General features: G+C 39.9%; 1 protein-coding gene across 2 annotated transcripts; it reads right to left on the reverse strand.

Moving 5' to 3' along the window:
• Nucleotides 1-1540: 1540 nt before the first annotated feature.
• Nucleotides 1541-22377, reverse strand: LOC104586246 (Ribosomal protein L18e/L15 superfamily protein). Of its 2 annotated transcripts, none has more exons than XM_010243416.3 (5): nt 22228-22377; nt 21506-21929; nt 12753-12836; nt 12580-12669; nt 1541-2040 (listed from the first exon to the last, which is right to left on the reverse strand). In XM_010243416.3, exons 2-5 carry the CDS (start codon nt 21905-21907, stop codon nt 1774-1776), a joined length of 843 nt encoding a protein of 280 aa, XP_010241718.1. In that variant the 5' UTR covers nt 21908-21929; nt 22228-22377; the 3' UTR covers nt 1541-1773. The 2 variants fall into 2 exon arrangements, with proteins under 2 accessions (XP_010241718.1, XP_088744631.1); XM_088888505.1 differs by having other exon boundaries at nt 21506-21923; nt 22228-22360.
• Nucleotides 22378-23124: the final 747 nt, after the last annotated feature.

The raw sequence follows: 23124 nt of genomic DNA on the forward strand, positions 1-23124 counted from the left end.
CTTAAATCAGCAACTAATTAAAAGGAAAAACACAGATCAAAAGCACAAGATGTCCAACTAATTAAATTGGCAACTAATATCTCTTCTATTCATGGAAAGAGGAAGCAACAAGATGCCCAACTGACAACCAATAGTCATAAGTGAGTTAGGCAAGCACCAGCTGCTGCTGATGGCTTTCAACCACAGCCAGTAGGACAACTTCCATTAGAAATGATATTTTTTGTAGTTACAGGATGATTTAGAACCCTTTTCATGCCCTAATAGGTAGTATGTTCTTGTCTTTGAATTTAAGACCATGTGCAAGCTTACTTTGCGTCAGGATTATTTGTGAATAAATCACATGGTCTTATCTTTGAATGATCTTAAATTCTCAGGATTACTCCCAAATTCTCAACCTAGAAGATTATAGATTCTCAAGGATCTTAAAGATATCCTTCACAGAAATCAGGAACTAGGATTTTCAGGATACAAATTGAATGCAGGATCAAATGTTTATACCTGACCTACATATAATAAAGATGCAACTGTAAGATTGGGTGATCAAATTATGCATAAAAGAATGAATGAAGAACTTTTTAATTATGCTACCATTAAATTCTGATACGTCATTTATGAGCCAAGTATGGTTTATTTGTTTGTTGGCTTGAAATTGAAGAGAACGCAATCAAAGTGGTTTTATAAGTTGAGTATTTGTATCCAATCCATTTTTTTTTCAATCTGTTAATCATTGGATTTTTTTTTTTTTTGTTCTTAGAAAGATGATGAAAGGCAATTGGACAGACAGGCCCAATGCAGATTTCTGAATTCCACTGCAGAGCTATAAACGTTCAAAATGTTGAAAACCCCCCACTCTATACTCCAATGCCCGCCCATGAATTGGCATCAATTCCGAGCTGGCACCCACCCAAACTGTATTTTGGGCCTAGAAATTCTGACCCTGGGCTGAACCGTCATTCTCCCTTTTTTTATTGTTTAATTCAATCATAATAGAATATTGAGATTATTTTTCTTTCTTAGACTACTTTTAGAGGGCATATAAAGTTGTCTCAAAAACAATTGAAGGCATTCAAATGCACCTCTAAATTAGACTTTTAGAGACACTTGTAACTACCTCTATACAGGACTTGTAGCGTTGGTGCAATAAAGGCAGTCATATGTGCCTCTAAAAGTCCAATTTAGAGGTAGTCGTATGTGGAATGCCAAGACATGTAATTTTCATTAGTTTTTGGTGTAGGGCAACTGATGGTTAAGTAGTTCATCGGCTTAACCCCGTAAATAATCTGCTTTCTCAAGTGAACAACACCAAGTAAAATGGTTCGCTAATTAGCCAAGTTGCCTGCACAAACAATCAAATCAATGAGGATGCGCCCTACAACTTGCAGGGCATTTTCTGATATGCAATGCATCATAAGTGAATGGAATGGACCATCTTCTTTGAATAGCAACTTGCAACCATCCAAATATGCATGGGCCTAAACATTGTTATAACAACCCGTTTCAAAACCCATTCAAGATAAACAGGGAAGGGGGGCAAATGAAATAACTAAATAACGGTCAGACTTATGTCTGAGTCAGATTACTCATCAATTTGGAACCAGAAAACATTCGCCTTTAACCATAGTGTACTTCGTATCCAAATAACCAACTCAATGAAACTGGCATCAACTTAATTATTATAAACAAAATTGTTACAAGTAATCATTGTTCCAGAGAAACCCCGAAAGAGCAATACTCCTGAAAACCTGAATAAGACCAGCCAAAGCTCACTTAGGCTTATGGAGCAGTTTGAGTGGCAGAAGTAATTTTTTCTTCTGGCAAAAATGGAATTGGCTTGGTTGGGGCAGGCAGGCGCCCTATGCTATCAACCTTGTCCCGCTGCTTTGGTGGAGGCCTGGCTGGTCTTGGCAGTAGACGCCCCTTCTTCTCAAACCACTCAGGCTTCAGTAATGCACGGAAACCCAATTTGTTATAATGAACTCTCCTTACAGATCCACCAGCTTCTTCAACTGCTGCCTTCGCCCTAGCTGTCACCCTTGACACCTGCACCACCCATAGCACCATATGCACATCAGCATGGTTGTACTTAGCATGCAGAAAGTAGTGTGCCTTTATTTTTCCAATCAATTAGTAATAATGGAATAATAATTGTATATTTTCATTTGTCTGTCAAAGAGGGTGAACCTAAATTTGTTATTTTTTTTCCGAAAAATGCTTGGATTAATGGTGCCTTGTGGCCTAACAAGCTTTGCTCAATTGGATGTTCAATGTTGCTAAGGCCATTTTTGGGAGTGCTTATGTTAAAAATAAGTGCTTATTAGATAAGTACTTAAAAACAAGTGCTTATTCAAATAAGCACTTATTTGTTTTCAAGTGCTTATTTTAAAAAATAAGTACTTATTTCATATTGGGCGTTTGGTAGTCTTTTTCTCCAATAATCACTTATATAAGCATTTCTGAGTATTTTGTCCTTCATTTTCTTTCAAATTTTACGAAAGCACTTTTATAAAAGTACTTTTATGAAAGCACTTTTACAAAAGTACTTTTATAAAATTCAATTAGGGATGGTTTTATAAGTGACTTTTTAAAATTCAACTAGGGATAATTTTGGAAGAAAAAATTGAATAAGTGCTTATTGTATAAGCACTTAAAAAAAAAACTGGAAATTTGGGCTTAAAAAATAAGCCCTTATTTTTAAAAAAAGCACTTACTTCGGACTTATTTCACAAACACCAATAAGTGCTTAATGGTGTGGTTCCGGCCCAAATAAACACTTATTTTTGAGCACTCCCAAACATGGCCTAAGTGTTCTTTGCAATCAACTGTATTGACCAATCAGTGTAGAGAAAACATACTACAGGACTAGTTCAGGTTTAATTAAATTTTGAGAATCAAACAATTGATCAAATACTGATAAGAAAAGCAGTTAGAATACGTAGGTCTTTACTAGGATATGCATCAACCTTATTTAACATTAACAATCAAGAAGATTTGTAATGAAAAAATGATAAGATAGGGGAAAAAAGATGTACAAGATGGACACTGACCAAAAAGATCATCAAAACTGTTCAAAAGTTGTTCGAGTGGCATTGGCACAGCTATACAAGTGTTATGGGCCCGGGCGTAGGATCTCATCACAGGTCGGTCCACGGGGAGAACCTCTAGTTTCCCCTTGCCTCTCCCTTTGCGTGCCGACCCTATCGTGGCGACCTAAGGGGTGATTTGTCCAAGAGATCACCCTAATAATAGTGGCTCCTTAAATAGGAGATTACAAGAGTCCTACTCTTAGGGAGACTCCTTGCTGAATAGGGAGACCTCGAACTCTATATTGATAAGATAAGACTGATAAGATAAGTCTTTCTTAATCCTAATCTAATAAGATAAGATAATCTCTCTTAATCCTAATCTAATAAGATAAGATAATCTCTCTTAATCCTAATCTAATAAGATAAGTCTCTCTTAATCCTAATCTAATAAGATAAGATAATCTAATCTACTAACTTAATAAGATAAGAATAACAAGATAATCTAATCTAATCTGTTGAATGGATAAGATTGTTGTTGCCGAATTGGATAGGATGAGAACACTGGATCATTGCTGCTGTTGTTCCCAATACACGTCCACATCATTACTCCCCTCTTGGACTACGAGCTTGTCCTCAAGCTCGAATTCAGGATGGGTGTCGGGAAACACCATCAAAGGAATCCCGGATAGGTGGAATGACTTTGCCCTCCTGGACCGGGTTCCAATGAAGAGGGTTCATCCTCATCTTCCTCTTGTTTCACCAGGAGGCAGAAAAGTTTCTTGCACTTGTGCCCTGCTGAGTAGAGTTCATCGCAATTAAAACATTGTCCCCTTGCCCTACGCTCCCCATACTGGATGCTGATCTGGAATTGTTGCTCGTCTGTGGCTTCCGTTCTTGGCTGGCTGCTGAATATGGAGCCATTCCGAGTGGTTCCAGGGATGCCCATGCTGATGGAGGCCGCCCCATACTGAAGGTTTCGCGGCTGAGTTGTAGTTTGCATTCGAAGGCGCGAGCTATATTCATGGCTGTAACCAGGTTGGGGGGATTCTGCATTTCCACGTCCACCCGCAGGGGTTCTGCTAACCCAGCGGTGAACATGTCTACCTGTTGGTCCGGTCGCACTGAAGATGCCCTCGCGAGGAGGGTCTGAAACTGGCACTGGTATTCTGCCACCGTGCCGGTTTGTTTAAGGTTAATCAGCTCGCCTAAGGGGTTGCTTGTCAGTGGGGGCCCAAATCTAAGAAGGTAGTAGGACTTGAACTGGGTCCAACTGAGCCCAGGTTCTTCCTGTTCTAATCGATAGAACCAGAGTTCTGCTTCCTCTGTTAAGTGAAAGGTGGCTAGGCTTACCTTATCCCGGTCGTCTGTCCGTTGATTTCGAAAAAACTGCTTGCACCGGTACAGCTAGCCCAAGGGATCTCCGTTGTCGTTGTACGACAGGAATTCTAACCTGCTGTACTTGGGGATGACTTTGGCCCCCTGGTTGCCGAATTGCTGTTCGCCGAAAGACTCCGACAGATCTGGTCGGCGGCCGCTAGTGGCTGTCACCCCTTCTGTGTTCCTCTCTTTGCTAGAAAGGAATAACTCCATCAGACGCTGTAGCTCCCTAACTTCGTCCTTGATTTCCCGTACTTCCAAGCTGGTCTCCATGACCCGGTGCTCGAGTTCGTGGACCCTGGACGACAGCTGCTCCAGATCACCCATGACGCCTTGCTCTGATACCAAAATGTTATGGGCCCGGGCGTAGGATCTCGTCACGGGTCGGTCCACGGGGAGAACCTCTAGTTTCCCCTTGCCTCTCCCTTTGCGTGCTGACCCTATCGTGGCGACCTAAGGGGTGATTTGTACAAGAGATCACCCTAACTCTCCTTTACTCTTCTCTTTGACTGAAATTTTGGATGCCTTTATTCAATAATAGTGGCTCCTTAAATAGGAGATTACAAGAGTCCTACTCTTAGGGAGACTCCTTGCTGAATAGGGAGACCTCCAACTCTATCTTGATAAGATAAGACTGATAAGATAAGATAAGTCTCTCTTAATCCTAATCTAATAAGATAAGATAATCTCTCTTAATCCTAATCTAATAAGATAAGTCTCTCTTAATCCTAATCTAATAAGATAATCTAATCTACTAACTTAATAAGACAAGAATAACAAGATAGTCTAATCTAATCTACTGAATGGATAAGACTGTTGCTGCCGAATTGGATAGGATGAGAACACCGGATCATTGCTGCTGCTGTTCCCAATACGCGTCCACATCAACAAGCTTAAGTATTGCAATGACAATGAGGACTTCTTAGAAATTCCATGCCTTGTAATTTGTTGGCCAAACAAGGGGTGACTAGGGGGCACTGGGACAGTTGTATTGGGCTATATTGTAATTAGTTGTACTGTAGAAAGGCAATTGCTTCTACCTCTCCTGGGACCCTATTGTGTACACCTTTTCTGTTTATATTAATGAATTGTTACCTGTTACCTATTAAAAAAATTCCAAGCCTTGTGACCCCTGATTTCACCATGGCAGCAGTGAAGGCATTCAGCTTCCTTCAAGTCTTAGCAAGTACTACAACCTTCAAGGATCTCTCCTAATTCCCTGCCCCATCTAATATGATTAGTGGGAGTATCTTTCAAATTTTCATCATCAGACATGAGGTCCTTTATGAGATATGACCACCTAAGGTTAAAGGATCATATTTATAACCTCTGCATCAATATTCTGAAAATCATGATTGTATTTTAAATCATAGAGAAAGTTGAATTGAATCTAATTGTGAACCATGTCATAGGGCTATTTCAGTTTTTTAGAAATCTATCAGAAAGGTTTAAAAACACGTATACTAAAAACCTAAATAAAGGCCATTTATCCGATGTTGGTCCCAGCTATCTAGGGTCTTGGGAGGGGTAGACTGGATACGGTCCTAACCTTCAGCATTTTTTGCACAAAGTGGTCACTCTCATATTCAAACATGCATTCTCACGCTTGCCAACCCAAGGTTTTACCATTACACCAAGTATTGGCCCCTATAGTCAGGCTGGTCACTTCTTATGTACCTCTTTCTTTTTTATAAAAAACAACCTTTTATTAACCTTTCAAATTAGAAGGAAGTACAAAGGGAGGGGTAAATTCTCTTAACCCTCCCCAAAGAAAATAATTCAATTACAGAATGGCCCAAAACAGTTGTTCCCTTCCCACCCCTTGTTTAGCAAGGGTATCCGCAAAAGAATTAGCACACCTCTTTACCCATTGAATCTGAATCTCCATACCTTGTGCTAGCCGGTTGAACATTCTTTTTTCATTAGCAAACTTCCAAAGGCCTTTCTTTCTTCTTGCAGCCATCCTATAACCAACTTTGAATCCCCTTCAATAATGAGTTTGCTGCAGCCCAGGTCCCTTGCCTTCTTCATTCCTTCCATCACTGCCAGAATCTCAGCTCGTCGAGAATTGCCCACACCAATAGGACCAGAAAATAGAGCAAGGACTTTCCAATCTTCATCCCTAAAAGTTCCTCCAATTCCCAAAGGCCCCAGATTACCTTCACTACTCCCATCAAAGTTCAGCTTAGTAAAGCCAGAGGCCGGGGGAGACCAAATTTGGCTAACCTTGGTTTTAGCAGGTGCTGAGTTGGTCACTTCCAATTCCTTCTTATCATATTTGTGGAGATATTGTCAAACATATCTAGAGATTTCGCCCAATGCACTAATCTAGTAGTAATTGTTTCAACAATGACCTCCTTATTCCTCTCCTTTTCATTAAAGATCCTTGAATTTCTTTCCTCCCACATTGTCCAACACATGGCAACTCAACACATCTCCAAAGAAGTCTACCCCTCTTCTTTGGCCACCTAAAGAAGGAAGAGACAAACAAGCTTTGTACATCTAGCAGGAGTGTCCATCTACAACCAAATAAAGAGAAAAACCATTCCCAAATATATGAGACAAGTGAGAAAGATATTAGTAAGTGATAGCAACTCTCACCATTTGCCTTACAAAGGATACACCAATTAGGAGATAGGCACCAATTAAGTCTTTTTCTATGGAGCAAGTCACAAGTGTTACATCTTCCCAGAAAGGCTTCCCAACAAAAAGCACCAATCCTTGGGGGAATTGGTTTGCCCCAAACTTCCAGAACTGGAAAGTCTACGCTGGAGCTACCTAAGGGTTGTGTTAAGACCTTAAAAAAGGAGGCACAAGAAAACTCTCCATCAGGGGTCAGAGTCCAAAGTCTACTATCCCTTCTCCCTGGGTCCAAGACCACGCCACCCAAGGTCTGAATTAAGGCTGATCCATGGTTGACTTCAGCATCCCTAAGGCCCCTTCTTAGACCCAAATCCCAATCAAAGCTGAGGAAAGAATCTGAGGGTACCATAAAGGTGGGGACAAGCTCACTTTTAAACATAGAGATAGAATACAAGGAGGGGAATTGTTCTTTCAAGGTCACATCTCTGACCCAAGAATGTTCCCACAACTTTACCCGGTTTCCAGAACACATAGGTCATACCTAATGAATGGCAAGAAAGAAGGAAGAATGGCGTGTATAGATTTCCAAGGAGAAGCTTGTGTAGCCCTTGCCAAAACTCCAACATCCCAGCCATCTGCCATTTGCCCATGAATGCTCACAATCACCTTAGCCCATAGTTTATCCCCCTCCCTTGGCAGCCTCCAAGTAGTGCCTCATGAATGCTCACAACTATTTTCCAAGTAGTGCCTCATGAATGCTCACAACTATTTTCCAAGTAGTGCCTCATGAATGCTCACAACTATTTTCCAAGTAGTGCCTCATGAATGCTCACAACTATTTTCCAAGTAGTGCCTCATTGCTCCTTTGAGTATTTCCTACCCCCAAACCACCTGTCTCCTTCTAGTGCTCACCTCCCACCCAACTCTATGATCCCTTTTTTCTTCCCCTGGTTCCCACAAAAAGTCTCTCATCAATTTTTCTAACACCCTACTCACTCCTTCCGGGATCCTAAAAATAGATAAGAAGTAAACTAGCAAGTTGGTCAATGTAGACTTAATCATGGTCCCCAAAAGGAAAGATAATTCCTTTTCCACGAAGCTAGTCTCTTAGTGAACCTATCCACCACCGGGTTCCAAAAAATATTATTTCTGGGATTATCTCCTAAAGGCAAACACAGATAATTTATAGGCCACTCAGAGGTTACACAACCCAGAATCTCCGCCCTCTCAGCTACCACTCAGAGGCTTCATTAGCACACCTCTTTACCCATAGCATGAAAGAACCTTGTATTCCTGTTACCTTCCTTCACCCATTTGTGTCTGAACTTCTATCTCCAACTTACTCCTTCCTTATATAACAGATCTTCTAATTGCTTCCTTAAGGTTCACCTTTCCTCCTTATCCCTTTCCTCAAAAGTCCCTTCATTCTTTTTGCTGCCCAGCTCCTCAATTCTATCTATCACTTCCTGTTTTTTTCTCTTCGATCCTACCAAACTGTTGAATGTTCCACTCCTTGATCTCAGATTTCAGCTCCTTTAACTTCTAGTGAAATTTCATCCCTTCCCATTTGACACTTGGGTCACTCTCAGCCCACCACTCCTTTATCTTTTCAACAAAACCTGGGTGACACAACCACATGTTTTCAAATCTGAACATTGTTGGACCCCAACCACCCACTCCTTTGGCAATGGAAATAGGCCAATGGTCGGAAGTTACCCTAGGCAAGGCTTTGGATACAAGGTTTCCCCAAATCACAGTAAACAAAAATCTATCTAGTTTGGAGCAAATAGGGTTTGTTTGAAGGTTAGACCAGGTGAAATTGGTATGCAACAGAGGCAATTCTTTTAGTTCGAAAGTATTAATGAACTCGTTAAATTTCCTCATACTCACTGTAGCTCTTTGCCTCAGGTTGTTTGTCTCCTCTACAAATCTGATTACATTGAAATCTCCACCTATGCACCAAGTTCCTTCCCATAACCCTCTAATATCTCCCAATTCCTCCCACAACTCCTCTCTTTCTCTGTAGTCTGTACCCATTGGGACCATAAATGTTTGTCAGAACACATTCGAACCCATCTACCAACTGTCGAAATTTTACGAACACTGTAAATCTACCAACAAGTTCTTTCACCCCTTCTAGGACCTCATTCTTCCATAATGTCACTATACCTCCTAAAGAGCCCCAAGATGGAGACATTGCCCAGCTTATTCCCCTAGCCTTCCAAACACTTCTAAACCACCTTGCATCAAAATTTGGTAACTTAGACTCCTGAAGGATTACTATGTCTGGATCTTCTCAACACTTCTCATATCAAAGATCTCTTTCTCGCATTTCCAATCCTCCCACATCCAACTAATCAGCTTCATTTCTAAGTGGCTTTCTTTCTCCCCCTAAGTGTTACCCCTAATTGCTTCCTCCCCTCCTCCCCTTTCGTTCACTAAATTCCTTATCACCCTCCACATCTAATCTCAGTCTTTCAACCTCACTCAACTTCCTCTTTCTTACCTTTCCCTCTTCTTACTTTCTCGCATTTCCCTCTGAATTCTACACCCAAGTTTTCCCACAAGATCCGCCATTGAATCTTCCCTAACGCTTTCTTTCCCACTTTCCTTCAGCTCTCTTTCTCTCTCTCTCTCCCCTCAATGTTTTCCTCCCCCGTCTTTAACTTTATTGAAGGAGATTCACCATGTAAATTTTCATTGTCTCTTCCTTCCTTATGTAATTCTTCTCTTTAATTCTTCAAGAAACTCTTGTATCAATTCCCAAATTTTTAAACCTCTTTCCTCTTCCCCTTCTCTGTCCCTCAACCCCACCTCTTCTTTTTTTTTTTTTTTTGATCAATAAACCCCACCTCTTCTTCATCACCAACAACTTGGGCTTGTGGCTTGATGGCAACCTAGGATCCGAAAAACAGGCAATAGACATAGAACAACTATTTGTACCCAAAACAGAACTTACACATAGACCCGGTTTAGAAGGGGAGGAAGGCATATGAGAGGCGCTAGGAGCTTGGTTTGTGAAGCCACAATCTGCAATTTGGGGCTCACTAATCATCCCAGAATTAGGATACTGATGTAAACTCATGGTTCCTCTTGTAGTTCTATCGCTTATCCCCATTAGGATTCTCCTTGACAAGGTTCCGGTGATTATTCACTATTTCCTTACAACCATCCGGCTGACCTTCCGATATTTGGCCTGGTTTCCCTTTGTAATGGTCTAGAGTTTCTTCCCCAACTTCCAGGCTGCATTCAGTCTCGTTGCACCTTTCCCAATCCCAGGATGATTCAGGTTTTGGGTAAAAGTCTCCTTGTTTATCTCATCCCCAAAGAGCAAGGCAATGTGGCCCAATATTTCACCCTCGTTCTCCTGTTCATGTTCGTCCTCCGAACTCCAATCCACAGTTTCTGTTTTAGTATCACTGTCCTCTTCGTCTGACAGCTCCAAGTCCACCCAACCACCATCCTCCACTTCATTATCATCTGTGCACTTGCTTGCATAGTGAGGATTCCGTCTGTCTTTGGACCTGTCTACAATGTTCATCTTTCTAGCTTTTTTTATTGGGATCCATTGCATACCTTGTCTGGTAGAAGACCTGAATGAAGAAGTCTTCAAAAAACTCTGTTTTGGGGATGAAGATAGACCTGATTTGTTGTTGCGCCCCCCTTTTTTTCCCACCCACATGACTAATAACAAGGTCATAAGGCTTGGTTTGCTCCTTCGCTCCCCTGCGGTTGATTTACAGAGGGGGTTGGCTTGACTCGATCTCCAGCTGGTTCAGACCGATTTTTTACTGGCTTTTTAATTTTTTGTGGACACCACGGTGGCTCACTTTTTGCCCCCTTTTAATTACCTCGACAAAGGATGGCCCTTTCCCTCTTTCTTTTTTATTTTCAAAAGATTTTGAAATACTTTCTTCTTCTTTGCAGGTGTCGGTTCAACTTCCAACTGCTTCTACCTCTTACTCCTTTAGTCAGAATCCCTAGTTTAAGGGATTGGACCTTTGGATCCTTCAAATTATATCCAATCTTTATGAAAGTTATTGTTTCCTATAAAAAATAAAAATAAAGAAATTAAAAAAAAAAAGTTTCAGTTGTACACTAGAACATAAAATGATATACTTAAGTTTGACTTCAAGGTCACTTGACCTACATAAAATGGCTCTTTAATCTACATATGATGAAAAGTAAACTCAATAAGGTTTTTCTAAATAGGTCTTAAATAACCTAAATAAATCTTTTTTCTAGAAAGGCTTTTTAAAATAAGTGTCACTTGAACAAAAATAAAAAAAAGGAATAACGAAGTAGAGAATTAGGTCTCATTTTTTTAGTAAGGAATTGGGTGTCAATTGTATTCATCCAAACTAAGGTTCAAAGTATTGATACACCCCAATACAGCGCAAGGGGTGTATGGTACTCTGAACCTTGCACCCATCTTTTTTTTTTTTGTTTTTTTTTTATTTTCAAAAATAGGTCAGGGTAGGTCTTAGGCCTGTCTACCCCCTTAAATACAGTGTTAATGGACTCTTAGATGATTTGTGAATGTCAGACATGCATCAGAGTCTAAAACTACACAGATTCTTGAAGACACTTATGCATACCTCTTCCTTTCTATCTCCCATCTTATTTGACATAGATGGATGGCTAATGTGCAAGATGAACGAAATTTTCTGTATCAAGCATTATGTAGTAACAAGGCAACATTTTTTGCAGATATATAATGTTATAATGAAAAAAAAAAACAAACTATTTTAAAATTATATTCTTCCATAAATGTGTCCATGAGACCAACCCATGTCAGGTTCCCAATTCTGATTCCCATGTCTGTGTCCATGCAACATTTTTTGGATAATTGAAAGAAGTGTTCATGCAACATTAATCACAACATTTTGACAACCATGCTCTACATGTTGTATGGACACTTAAAATTGGACCAACATATGAGCATACTATGGTACCATTTGACAAGTCTTTTTTAAAAGATCTTCTGGAAGATTTGACAACCAAAAGACATACTGGGCTTTTACATAAAGATCTTGGCAATCCACAAACCGTTTGGTTGGAGGCACATCTTTCCACGCAAAGATGAGACGAACAAAGGCGAGAAGCTCCATTTCTAGCTTCTCGCGTCTTTTCAGGGAGGAATCTTTTGGCAACTAGATCTTCCCCCAACCAAACGGGAAAAGACGAAATCACAAGTTGCCGGGCTTTTAAACAGCCAACAGCCCGCACGGAAAGACACGCCAAATGGGGCTACGTTTTCTTCTATTTGGAACATATAACTCAATCATAGAGGGTCCTCAGCCTCCCTATTTTCTCTCTCTATTTTCTAACCAGTCCTAATCTAGACCAATATATTCCCAACTATAAATCCCAGGCTACTATTATTTTATCAACATCTTTTTTATCATTCCAAGAAAATAAAAATAGTTTGAACATCTAATAAAAACAATTCAATCAACTATTTTTTTGCCCAATGGGCCATCAAGACTTTAGCAAAAAAAACAAACAATTGAAACCCAAAAAGTAAGGCAAGACGAGGAATTAAGCAGTATAGACAAGATGCCTGCTGAAACTGCATGTTGTTAGTGACTATTACCTCCAGATGAATTGGCCATTCAATCTGCTCAGCACCACGTCCAAATAATTTGACTCCGTCTCTTATCTGCTTTCCAATTGCCCCAGCATCCTATAGAGACATAACAATCAGTACCAACCAAAGCCCATAAATTGTAAGGTAAGTCATAGAACTAGAAAAGGATGATTCAGTACCTTGAGAGTTTTCATTGTAATCAGTTCTGATGAGTCAATCTTGCCTGCATTTATAAGGTTTGCAATCTTTCCCAACCCAACTGGCTGCCAAAAGAAAATAAGAATTAATCATTCAAATGCAATGACCACATTATAAGTTAATAGAACAAAATCCACCAAGTTGGAGCAAGCACCCAGGCAGAGGGGCATACCACAGTCAACTATTGTGTGTATAAGAGAGAGAGAGAGAGAGAGAGAGAGAGAAAGAGGAATGTTCCAAAAGCACAAGACACAAGAAGAGGTCAAGCACCTAGCACCTGAGGCACAAGGTGTGGTGTGTGCCTTTTTGAAGCAAGGTGCAAATTCTTTAAAAATATTTAAAAAAGTAAAGAGCAATAAGAAATTATTTAAGTGCCCATAATATGTTGATGATACGACGCTGAACAGAACAGAATGTAAAACAGGATTCATGTAGCCAACCCCATATAGATGGGACAAGGTGTAGATGTTGATGATTGGAACACAAAAAAATAGTAATAACATAAAAAATGCAAACTTGATAATATTTAAAAGAAGCTAAATGTTTTAAAAAGCATATTGGCTCAAATTAAAATACATAAGCATGACATATAAAGGATATTCAAAGTGAAAATATGGAAGTGAAACCAAACATATGTGGATCATAATGAAGTGCTCCAAGGACTCAACAATTCAAGCATGTGAAACTTTCAATTTGTTTTATTGATTAACAATTTAATCTGTTCATTTCCTGATTGCATTATTCTAAGTGGTTAGTGTGATATCAAACATGTTCCATTCTTGATCCTAAGAGATTGTCTCTCTACCAACACAAAGGCCACTTGATGCAAGCCCAAACAAGTTCATGCAGGAGTTTGGAGCAACACCAACCTAAATTTTTGGCCCAAAAGAGTTGGTTTTGTGATTTTAGTCACAATTCATTCTATTTTAGGATTATCCGATATTAGTTCTATTGGTGTTACTTATTTAGACTAATAAAAAAATCATTGTTACTTCTTTGGTGGAAATTTTGCCATTTGACATCTTATTTTCAAAGAACTAAAGCTCCATGTATTTGAAAGATCTTTCTTTTTGTTTATTTAAAAATCAATAGACCATTGCTAGTGCACAAACAACAATAAAAGGTAATCCAGAAATTGATAAACCATTACAAAGGTGTAAAACACATGAAATTCTGCAAAAGAGGCATGTATAAAAAGCATGCACCTGGACTGTTGAACACGTCTTTTGTGAGGGGCTACACCTGCACTCAAGCGAGGCACATGCCTTAAACTTAAAATAGGACTTGTCTTTGTGCCCAGTAATGGCTTTTAAAACACTGAGAAAGATAAATGAGGGTGCATCTCACCACAAGCACAAGTACAGGCAAATACAAAATTCCCATTGAGAATGAAGAAAAATCTTTGGATAGGGAGTTAGGAGTAATATACAATAGGATGCAAAGATAAGCTAATATCATGGCTGACACTCTGGCAAGACAAGGGTAAAGAACTTTGTTGTATTGAGGGTTGTCTCCCATGGAACAGGATTGTAATAATAGAATATATGAATCACTCAAGTGGGATAGGTAACAGGCACTAGTGGATAGAGACCGCATACAGTGAGTGGACACAGATGGAAAAAGGCTGCTGAACATTTTCTGGCGCCCTACTTTATTATGTGTTTTAATTGACCTATTAGGGAAATCCAAACTCCAATAAATGTGGGAAATACTGAAACAATCTTAAACAACATTCTGTCCAATCCAAAGAGCTTGATGGTTCCTAGGTTATTAAGGTAAGAAAAGGTCAAGATTTTAATTATCCGATCAATGTTGTGCTTACCACTCATTTATTAAAAAAATGTTGTGCTTACCACCCCCACACTCATCTTTCTCTACTTTTTGTTTCATGGGTCTATGTATCATGGTAAACCTCTTTATTATTGTTCTTATTATCAATAACTAGATTTTGTTCTCTGCCACCTATTTTTAAATATACTCAGAAAAGTTTGTTAGCTAAAAAAAGAATTAGGTAATATTCAATTCAGTTAACACATAAGTTGGCCACATTCACGCAAAAGACTCAGACAAAGAACATCAAACAAATAAGAGCTTTCCTCAAGGGAGACTAAATCAGATTTGCTGATGAACAACCTACTTACCAAACCGAGCCCTTAATCCTTGGCAGAGGGAATTCTATGTTTTCAGGGCTCATACATTGGGTAATTTTATCACTATAATGTTTGTAGGACAAACAAGATCAACATAAAAAGGGCTACTACCCAATATTGGTCTTGGAATCAGGGGTCTTGTGAGGAGTGGATTGCATAAGAACCTAGCCTTACCATTTCTGTGCACCAAGACAACTATAAGACTCAAACCCATGCTTTCAAAGTTGTCAACCTGAGATTCAGCATTTTTTTATCAATGCCTGAGATATCCCATTGCACCAAGCAATGGCCCCTAAGACCCTAACTACCTCAGGATCTTAAATTGTTGTTGGATTAGTTAAAAGTCTTAAAAAATCCCAACTTAAGCAAGTTATCTATGTCTGTAGGCCACTTTCATATCTAAAGATCTAGATGATCCTCTCACCCTCCAAGACTGTTAAAGTATGCCAGTTCCCACGATATTTAGTATATTCCCTATCTGAATATGTCCCATGTAGAACTAGAACATAAACTATACACGAAAGAAGATATATAATTATTTTGACTAATATTACAATACGTTTTTACCCAATTAACTTGCTGCATAAAAAAGGAAAGGTAAAAGAGTTCATACAGAATAAGGGTTATATAGTGTTAAACTCTGTATTAAGTCTCATATGCATCCATCATGCCTACCTTGACAAATTATCTTCTAATGAGCAGTAGGGCTGTTCATGAAATCTTATAAACTGACAAAACCAATTAAATCGGACCGACTCGATCGGAGATAATCGGTTTTAAAATAAAATTGGTCGGTTTCGGTTTAAAAAATGTCAAAACCCGACGCTTCGGTTTGGTTGCAGGTTACGTATTTGAAACTCAAATTGAAACCGACCCAACCGATATACATATGAAACCTTAGGCTATTAGGCTATTATAAAGGAATATTACCAAAAGAGACTGTCAGCAACTATTTTTCGTACTTATCTGACATCTCTCAGTCGGTCATTTCTTTCTTGTCTAACATCTCTAAGTTGGTCATTTCTTTTTTACAAATCCAGAAATAAATCGTCATGTTTTTGTATTACATTCACCCGAAGGAGAAAACAAATTGTCATATTTGACAAATTTGAGTCCATCAAATAGAACCAGTCATAAAAATTGACAATATGCCAAGTAAAAGGCTTATATAAAGGGCCTACAATTACAAAGTTTGTACATTCTGCATACTAACATTTGTATGATTTTTTTTTTTTTTGAGAAAAGGCAAGGTAAAATTTTATTGATATTGAAATAAGATACAAAGGGATCCCCAAAGGAAAAAACCTTGACAGGGTCCCAACATTACAACCCCTGGATTACAACTCCCAAAAATTACTAGAATTCAGTCTAGCCCCCAAATGTGAGGTCTGAATCCCTTTAGTTGCCGACATCCAAGGGATTAATTTTCCAACTGAATACAAAATTAGATCCTCCTGAGTTCTAGCAATATTATGGAATATCCTTTTGTTCATTTCAGTCCAAACGGTACTGATTACAGCAGCTGGAATGGTTTTCCAAATAACAGCAGCTGATTACAGAGCCAGGCATTACCCAAGCAAGGCCTAGTGCAGAGAAATAGTGGTTCCAAACTTTAACCAAAACAGGACAGTGAATAAACAGGTGGTAGCAATCCTCAACACCATGTGTCCACCCAGTACACACCTCTAATCCAGGAGTTGAATGCCTCCTCTGAGAAGGTGAGCTTTGGTCAAACATCTGTCTAAAGTTGAAGGCCACACCAGGGCATTAACTTTTGAGGGGGGGATGGATTCCAGATTTTAGATGCAGGTATGCCCTCCAACTTGCTTGCCATCAAATGGAGGGCAAATGATTTAACTGTGTAAAGACCATCTGAGCTCCAAATTCAATGCCAACTATCTTCCTTGGACAGTTCAGAAGACTGCATGGATAACGGCTCAAATAATTCTGCTAAAGCTGTAATTTCCCAATCCTGAAAGTTCCTTCGAAAAGTACACCAAACAACAGAATTACCAACAACTTCAAAATAGTCTGCCACCACCACGTCTCGGCTCTCAGCAAGATGAAATAACTGAGGGAAAGTTTCTGATAATGAAGTTTCTCCACACCAAATATCTTTCCAGAAAGCCAACCAGTCTCCTTTTCCCATCTTTAGAGCTAAGCCTCTGCTAAAACTTGGTAAAAAATCCATAATTTTCCTCCACAAAGAGCAGCCTAAAGAGGGGAGAGGAGAAGAAGCTATCCAGTCTCCACTGTTTGTATTGGATTTCGCTGCAATTATGGTCCTCCACCAGTTATTCCTTTCCATTCCGAATCAACAGATCCACTTGCTTAGCATCGCCTTGTTGAAAACTTTGAGCCGTTTGATTCCCAGCCCTCCTTTTTCTTTTGGTGAGCAGTGAGCATTTCACCAAATGAATTCTCTTCTTGTCTTCCTCCCATCCTCTCCACATAAAATCCCTCTGCAGTCTTTCAATTCTTTGGGCCACTTTCCCTGGGATTGGAAATAAGGAGAGGTAGAAAGCAGGAAGGTTAGTCAGAGAGCTCTTTAAGAGAGTGATTCTACCCCCCAAAGACAGATACTTTGCTTTCCAAGATGCCAACTTCTTTTCTAACTGATCCAAAACTGGTTCCCAAATCAGCCTCTGAGGTGCATTTAGCTCGTAAAGGGAGTCCTAGATATTTTGTAGGTAAAAAACCTACCTGACAAGATAGTCTCTACCAAGCTCTCTAAATTATCCACCTTCCCCACCAGGACCAAGCTACTTTTGTTCCAATTTACTCTCAGCCCTGTCACCACCTCAAACCAGCTGAGGATCCCTACCAAGGTTCCTAACTGATCTTCCTTTGCCTCCACAAAACATAGTATGTCATCCGCAAACTGCAACACCTGAACCGTTTCCCCTCCTGGCACTATCTCAAACCCTTTCCACAACCCTTCCTCCCTAGCTAGCTGAACAAAGTAAGAATCTCCATTACACAAATAAATAACAAAGGGGAGAGAGGGTCTCCCTGTCTGAGCCCCTTTGAGATTTTAAAAATGCCCACAAATTGACCATTTAAGAGGATTGAGAACTTGGGAAAACCGGAAAGGTGATGAAGACTTTCATCCAATTCCTCCACTTCTGCCCAAAGTTCATCCTATCCGGTACAAAGTCCAAACATCTCCAGCTAACATTATCATAAGCCTTATCTAGATCCAATTTGCAAATCAGGCCTGGTGTTCCTTCCCTTCCCTTTGAATCTATTAATTCATTTGCTACCAAAACACTATCTAACATTTGGCGACCAGGAACAAAAACGAACTGATTTTGAGAAATCACATTAGGAATTAACTTTTTAAACCTCTCTGCTAAAACCTTAGCCAGGATTTTATAAAAGCTGTTTAGGAGGCTAATTGGTGTGAAATCCTTCAAATTGGTCACCCCTTCAACTTTTGGAATTAGATAATATGAACATGGCATTAAGGCCCCTTTCCAGGGCAGCATTCCCATGAATACTCCTGGAACACCTGCATCACATCTGATTTCACCACATCCCAACACCTTTTGTAAAAACAAGTTTGTCAATCCATCCGGATCCAGGGATTTCTCGGATTCCAAGTTTGTTATAACTTGCCACACTTCCTCTTCAAAAAAGGGAGCTTTCAAAGAACTTTTCTGTTCCTTGGAAATCCTCTTTAAATTAATTCCCATTGGCAAAGGTCTTCTTCTTCAATTTTCCGTGAAGAGAACCGAGAAGTAATTTGTAGCAAGTCTTTTCATAACTGGCCAAGAGTCTCCCACTATGCCTTCATATACCAGTTTTTCTATGTTATTAATTCTGTTTCTGGCCTTTACCATTCTATGGAAGAAGCTGGAATTCCAATCCCCCACCTTGAGCCACTTCACCTCCACCCTCTGTCTCCACTTTAGTTCATCATTATATGCTAGCTTGTCCAAGAGCAATTTTGCTGCCAACCTTTTTTTCTTTTCTTCCTCTGAAATGGGCCCTCTTTCTTCTGCTAAATCAACCTCTTTAACTTCCTCAAGACACCTCTCTTCTCCCTCTGATTTGTTCCAAATCTCCGCCTTCCAACTTTTAATGCTTCCTTAATTGCCCCTAATTTCCTTGCTAACACAAAGGAACTTGAACCCTCCACCTAAGTTTCAGTCCAAACAGTTTTTAACAGCGGAATAAATTCCTCTTCCTCAAACCAGGCATGTTCCATTTTGATAGTAGACTTTCTCCGGTGTCGCACAACACATATTAACTGATGCGGGGAATGATCTGAAACCGGTCTTGGCAAAGCCACTTGTTTCAGGTTTGGGAATAGGTCCTCCCAATCCAGGGACACCAGAAATCTATCTAGCTTGACTAGAACAGGATTTTCTTGGTTGTTTGTCCATGTGTATTGAGCCCCTGCCAGCGGAAGATCAATAAGTTCAAATTGATTGACAAAATTTGCAAAACACCTCCCCTATCTCTCGCTCCACTTTATCCACCATTTCTATCCTCCAGAAATCTGGTGACAATAAAATCATAAAATCACCTCCTATTACCCAAGGAACCGTAGAGGATCCTCTCGCTTCTTCTAGGTCTTCCCACAACCCTCCTCTTTCTGCTGAAATCTAAGGGCCATAAACATTTGTAAATAATCCCCTCACACAGTCACACCCCCCCTCCAATTCTAAAACCACTGAAACAGAGAAATTCCCAATGTGAGAAGCTAGCTATTTACCCTTCGAACAGTCCCAGAGAGTGATTAAACCACCTGTTCTCCCCCTAGCCGGTTTGCTTACCCACCTAACATCCCCAGATCCCCAGCTACTTCTTGTTATCTCTGCTTCCACCACTTCCAGCTTTGATTCTTGAATGAACACCACCTCCAACCTCCATGTCTTCAACAAGTCACAACCACCATCCTTCTCCCCAACCCTAAGCCCCTCACTTTCCAAGAAAAAACCTTTAATTCCATGAAACACTACAAATCCCCCCTTTTCCTGCCCTTCCAACACCCCTACCCCTTTTTTCCTCCTCCCCTCACTGCCCCCTCCCCTTTCCCCGCCTTCTCATTTAAACCCCAAGAAAGCTTCAACATCTCCCTATTTTTCTTGAGTGAACTTCCTCCTTTTTTGGAAATCGACCAATCATTTACAGCTTGCGTCCTCTTCTCTATAGAATTACTTTTATAAAAAAAGCTATCAAATGTCAAATATAAAAAAAAAAAAAAACATGTCAAGAGAGATATGCCTGAGTTTGCTTCAAACAAGAAAACAAAATTAATAATCAGTACGTCAGCTTTAAATGACAGAACAATTAATGCATGAAATTGCTTTCAGTTTGGTTTAAATCAAACCGATATCAATCTAATAAGATGCTAATTATCAGTTTTTGTCTTTGATTGGCCAGTGTCAGTTTATGTTAAAAAACCCAAAATTTTTGGTTCAGTTGGTAATATTAAGTTAAACCAAACTGAACTGACCCATGAACAGCCCTACTGAGCAACGGTGTCTGGCAACAGTTTGTGGGACTGTCCCTCTTCTCCATTAGCTCTGTTCTGGTCTTATTTTGTGACTTTCACTTCAGATGTGATACAACTATGCATTTTTAACAGAAAATTTTTCAACTCAGCTCAATCTTAACCCAACCATTTGGACAGCTACACAAATTCTACCTTGCCATTGTATGCTCTATCAAGAGCCATCTAACCTGCCATTGTTCTCTATCAAGATCCATGCTTTTCTCGAATTGTACATCTTTAGTTAATTTTTTACCACTTAAATCCACATTTAGTTTTCCCCTTGCTTTCTTAGATCCTTCTACTTGCACCAAGTCACTCCTCGATGGTACACTCATTTGTCATCTATGCATATGCCAACCATCTCACTTAACTTCCCTTCATCTTGTCACAAATTGGAACTAATTCTAGGTCCCCTATATCATTTCTGATTCTTTCCTTTCTAGTCTTGCCACTCATCCTCAATGTCTTCATCAGTCACATTCATTTTTTAAACATCTTGATTAGCCAGAACTCTGCCCAATATATCAATGTTGGGTCTTATAACTATCTTATAGAATTTCCTTTTAATCTAATTAAAATATGTTGGCCAGACACCACATCAGATACACTTATCCACTTCAACCCTGCTACAGTTCAATGGGCAATGCCCTCTTGAATTTCTCCCTATGATTGACAAAGATACCAGAGGTGGTTAATTTAGGCATTTCCTAATCATCAACCATAACTGAACCAGCATTGTTACTAATATTTTCTCTAAAATTGCAATACATGTACTCTGACCTAGTCCAACTTATCTTGAAACATTTTCATAAAGATAAACTTGAATGCATCTAGGAACATAACCATCCTAATGTGACCATATTTATTTTTCATGACACGAGATTGGAATGACCATTTCATCTGAGTTTACAGGCCTCGGTTTCAATTCAAGTTTTCCCCTTCTACTTCTTCCGAACCGGGGAAGAAGATAAAAATACCACATTTTCAGCATTATGGATGAACCAAAGAAAGGAACAAACCAATAGAACAGACCTAGAACCTGAAAAGACAAGAACAAGGAATGAACAACGATGTAGAATACCTGAAAAGTGAGGGTGAAAGGATTCTTAAATCCTCTCTTCGGCAATCGCCGACGGAGAGGAGTCTGGCCTCCTTCGAACCCAAATTTCATGGTTCCTCTGGCCTTCTGTCCCTTATGACCTCGTCCAGCAGTCTTCCCCAGACCAGAACCAATACCACGACCTTTTCTTTTCTTCTGCTTCCTGGGTTGGCTATCTCTAAGATCGTTCAGGCTGAGCAAACTGTAAGCCCTAATTCCTTGAGTAAAGAAACCCTCACCAGGGTTAGATCTGGGCTGACAGCATTGCATCGATTGCAACAGAGACCGTGACGAGATTGTTTCAGAGTTGAAGTTTGCCCTGCAGTATATCGAACTATGGCGAATCGATGCTGCCAATAAGGAAGACAATCTCCTCCTCAACATCGTAGCCTTTGTTTTACTTCTCCTAAAAAACCCAATAGAAAGCTATGAGTAATTAATTAATTTCAAGTTCAATAATTAAAAAAAAAATAAGTATTAAAAATTTAAAATAAAATAAGCTGCAAAATGTAATGTAAATGCTGCATAATGTAGAAATCAGAATTAAAGAATTTAGTCAATTCACATTTTTCAGGCTTTAGGCGGAGGAGGAGAAGGAAAGAGAGAAGAAGACTAGGAAGGGCGAGAAGCTGTCGCGCGGTGAACAGAGCACCGCCGCCGCTGGGAAAGAGTTGAAGAAGAAAGAGGAGGAGGGGAGAGACTACCTGGCGTCCGCAGAACCGGCGGTCGGCGGCGAATCGGCGGAGAGGGAGTCTTCGGTGGTGAGCTGGTGAACGAAAAGAGGAAGAAGAATAGAAGATCGATCGAAAAGGGATTTCGGTTTTGGGCTGGTATTGGGATTTCCGGTTTGGACCTTAGGGCCTGTTTGGTCCAATTTTAAGTCAGAATGTAAACAACCGGCCGATTAAGCAAAATCGGGACCGGTTGTCCGGTTGAATCGGCCGGTCGAACCGTTTTTCACAGTTTTTTAACGTAGAGGTTTTGAGGGTATATCCAGACCGGTCCGGTCAGGTTTTCGAAACATTGGTGTCAACTGTCGAGTTAGGTTTGCTTCGGCTCCGTTTGATTTGTGGGATGGGATTAGGAAAAGAGCAATATTCCTTTTTCTTTTATTTGTTTTGGGGAAATAGGGGGATGGGATAGAAAAAGGGTAAAATACAGGATCCAAAAATAAGAACTCGGGGTCGCACCAAATCAGTGTGACGGTAAGGCATTCCAACGGTCAAGCTCCGTTTTGCCCTGATTTACCCTCTCTCTGTTTCCCGCTTCAACCAGGGCAAAGCATGGCAAAGATATGGCCGTTTTGCCCTGGTTACCTTTCCTCTGCTTCAAGTTCCGTTCTGCCCTGGTCTTTGAACAACCAGTGCAAAGCAGAGGATGAGAGCTTGAACGACGGCTGCCTGGATTGCGGTTGATATTTTATATGTTGCTTAGCTGCTTTATAATTTTTATCTAATGATCTAGTTATTACATTGATTATTTGATCTTGCACATTAGATTCATGATGTTTTCTGTTTGCTTGAGTAATCTTATTTAGTAATCCTTGGGACTTGTGCAAGATATGAACAATACACTACTTGATTTTCCTGGCAATATTCACT

Source organism: Nelumbo nucifera, chromosome 1, assembly GCF_055504915.1.
Source record: "Nelumbo nucifera cultivar China Antique chromosome 1, China Antique-T2T, whole genome shotgun sequence".
Classification (NCBI taxonomy): Eukaryota; Viridiplantae; Streptophyta; class Magnoliopsida; order Proteales; family Nelumbonaceae; genus Nelumbo; species Nelumbo nucifera.

What these genes read in the sequence shown, in the direction of transcription:
- LOC104586246 (XM_010243416.3), bottom strand. Translation starts at nt 21,907, where the DNA reads ATGTTGAGGAGGAGATTGTCTTCCTTATTGGCAGCATCGATTCGCCAT. An exon ending in CTTTCACCCTCACTTTTCAG is followed by an intron (nt 12,837 to 21,505) that starts GTATTCTACATC and finishes TTCTTTTGGCAG; the next exon opens with CCAGTTGGGTTGGGAAAGAT. An exon ending in AATGGCCAATTCATCTGGAG is followed by an intron (nt 2,041 to 12,579) that starts GTAATAGTCACT and finishes TGGGTGGTGCAG; the next exon opens with GTGTCAAGGGTGACAGCTAG.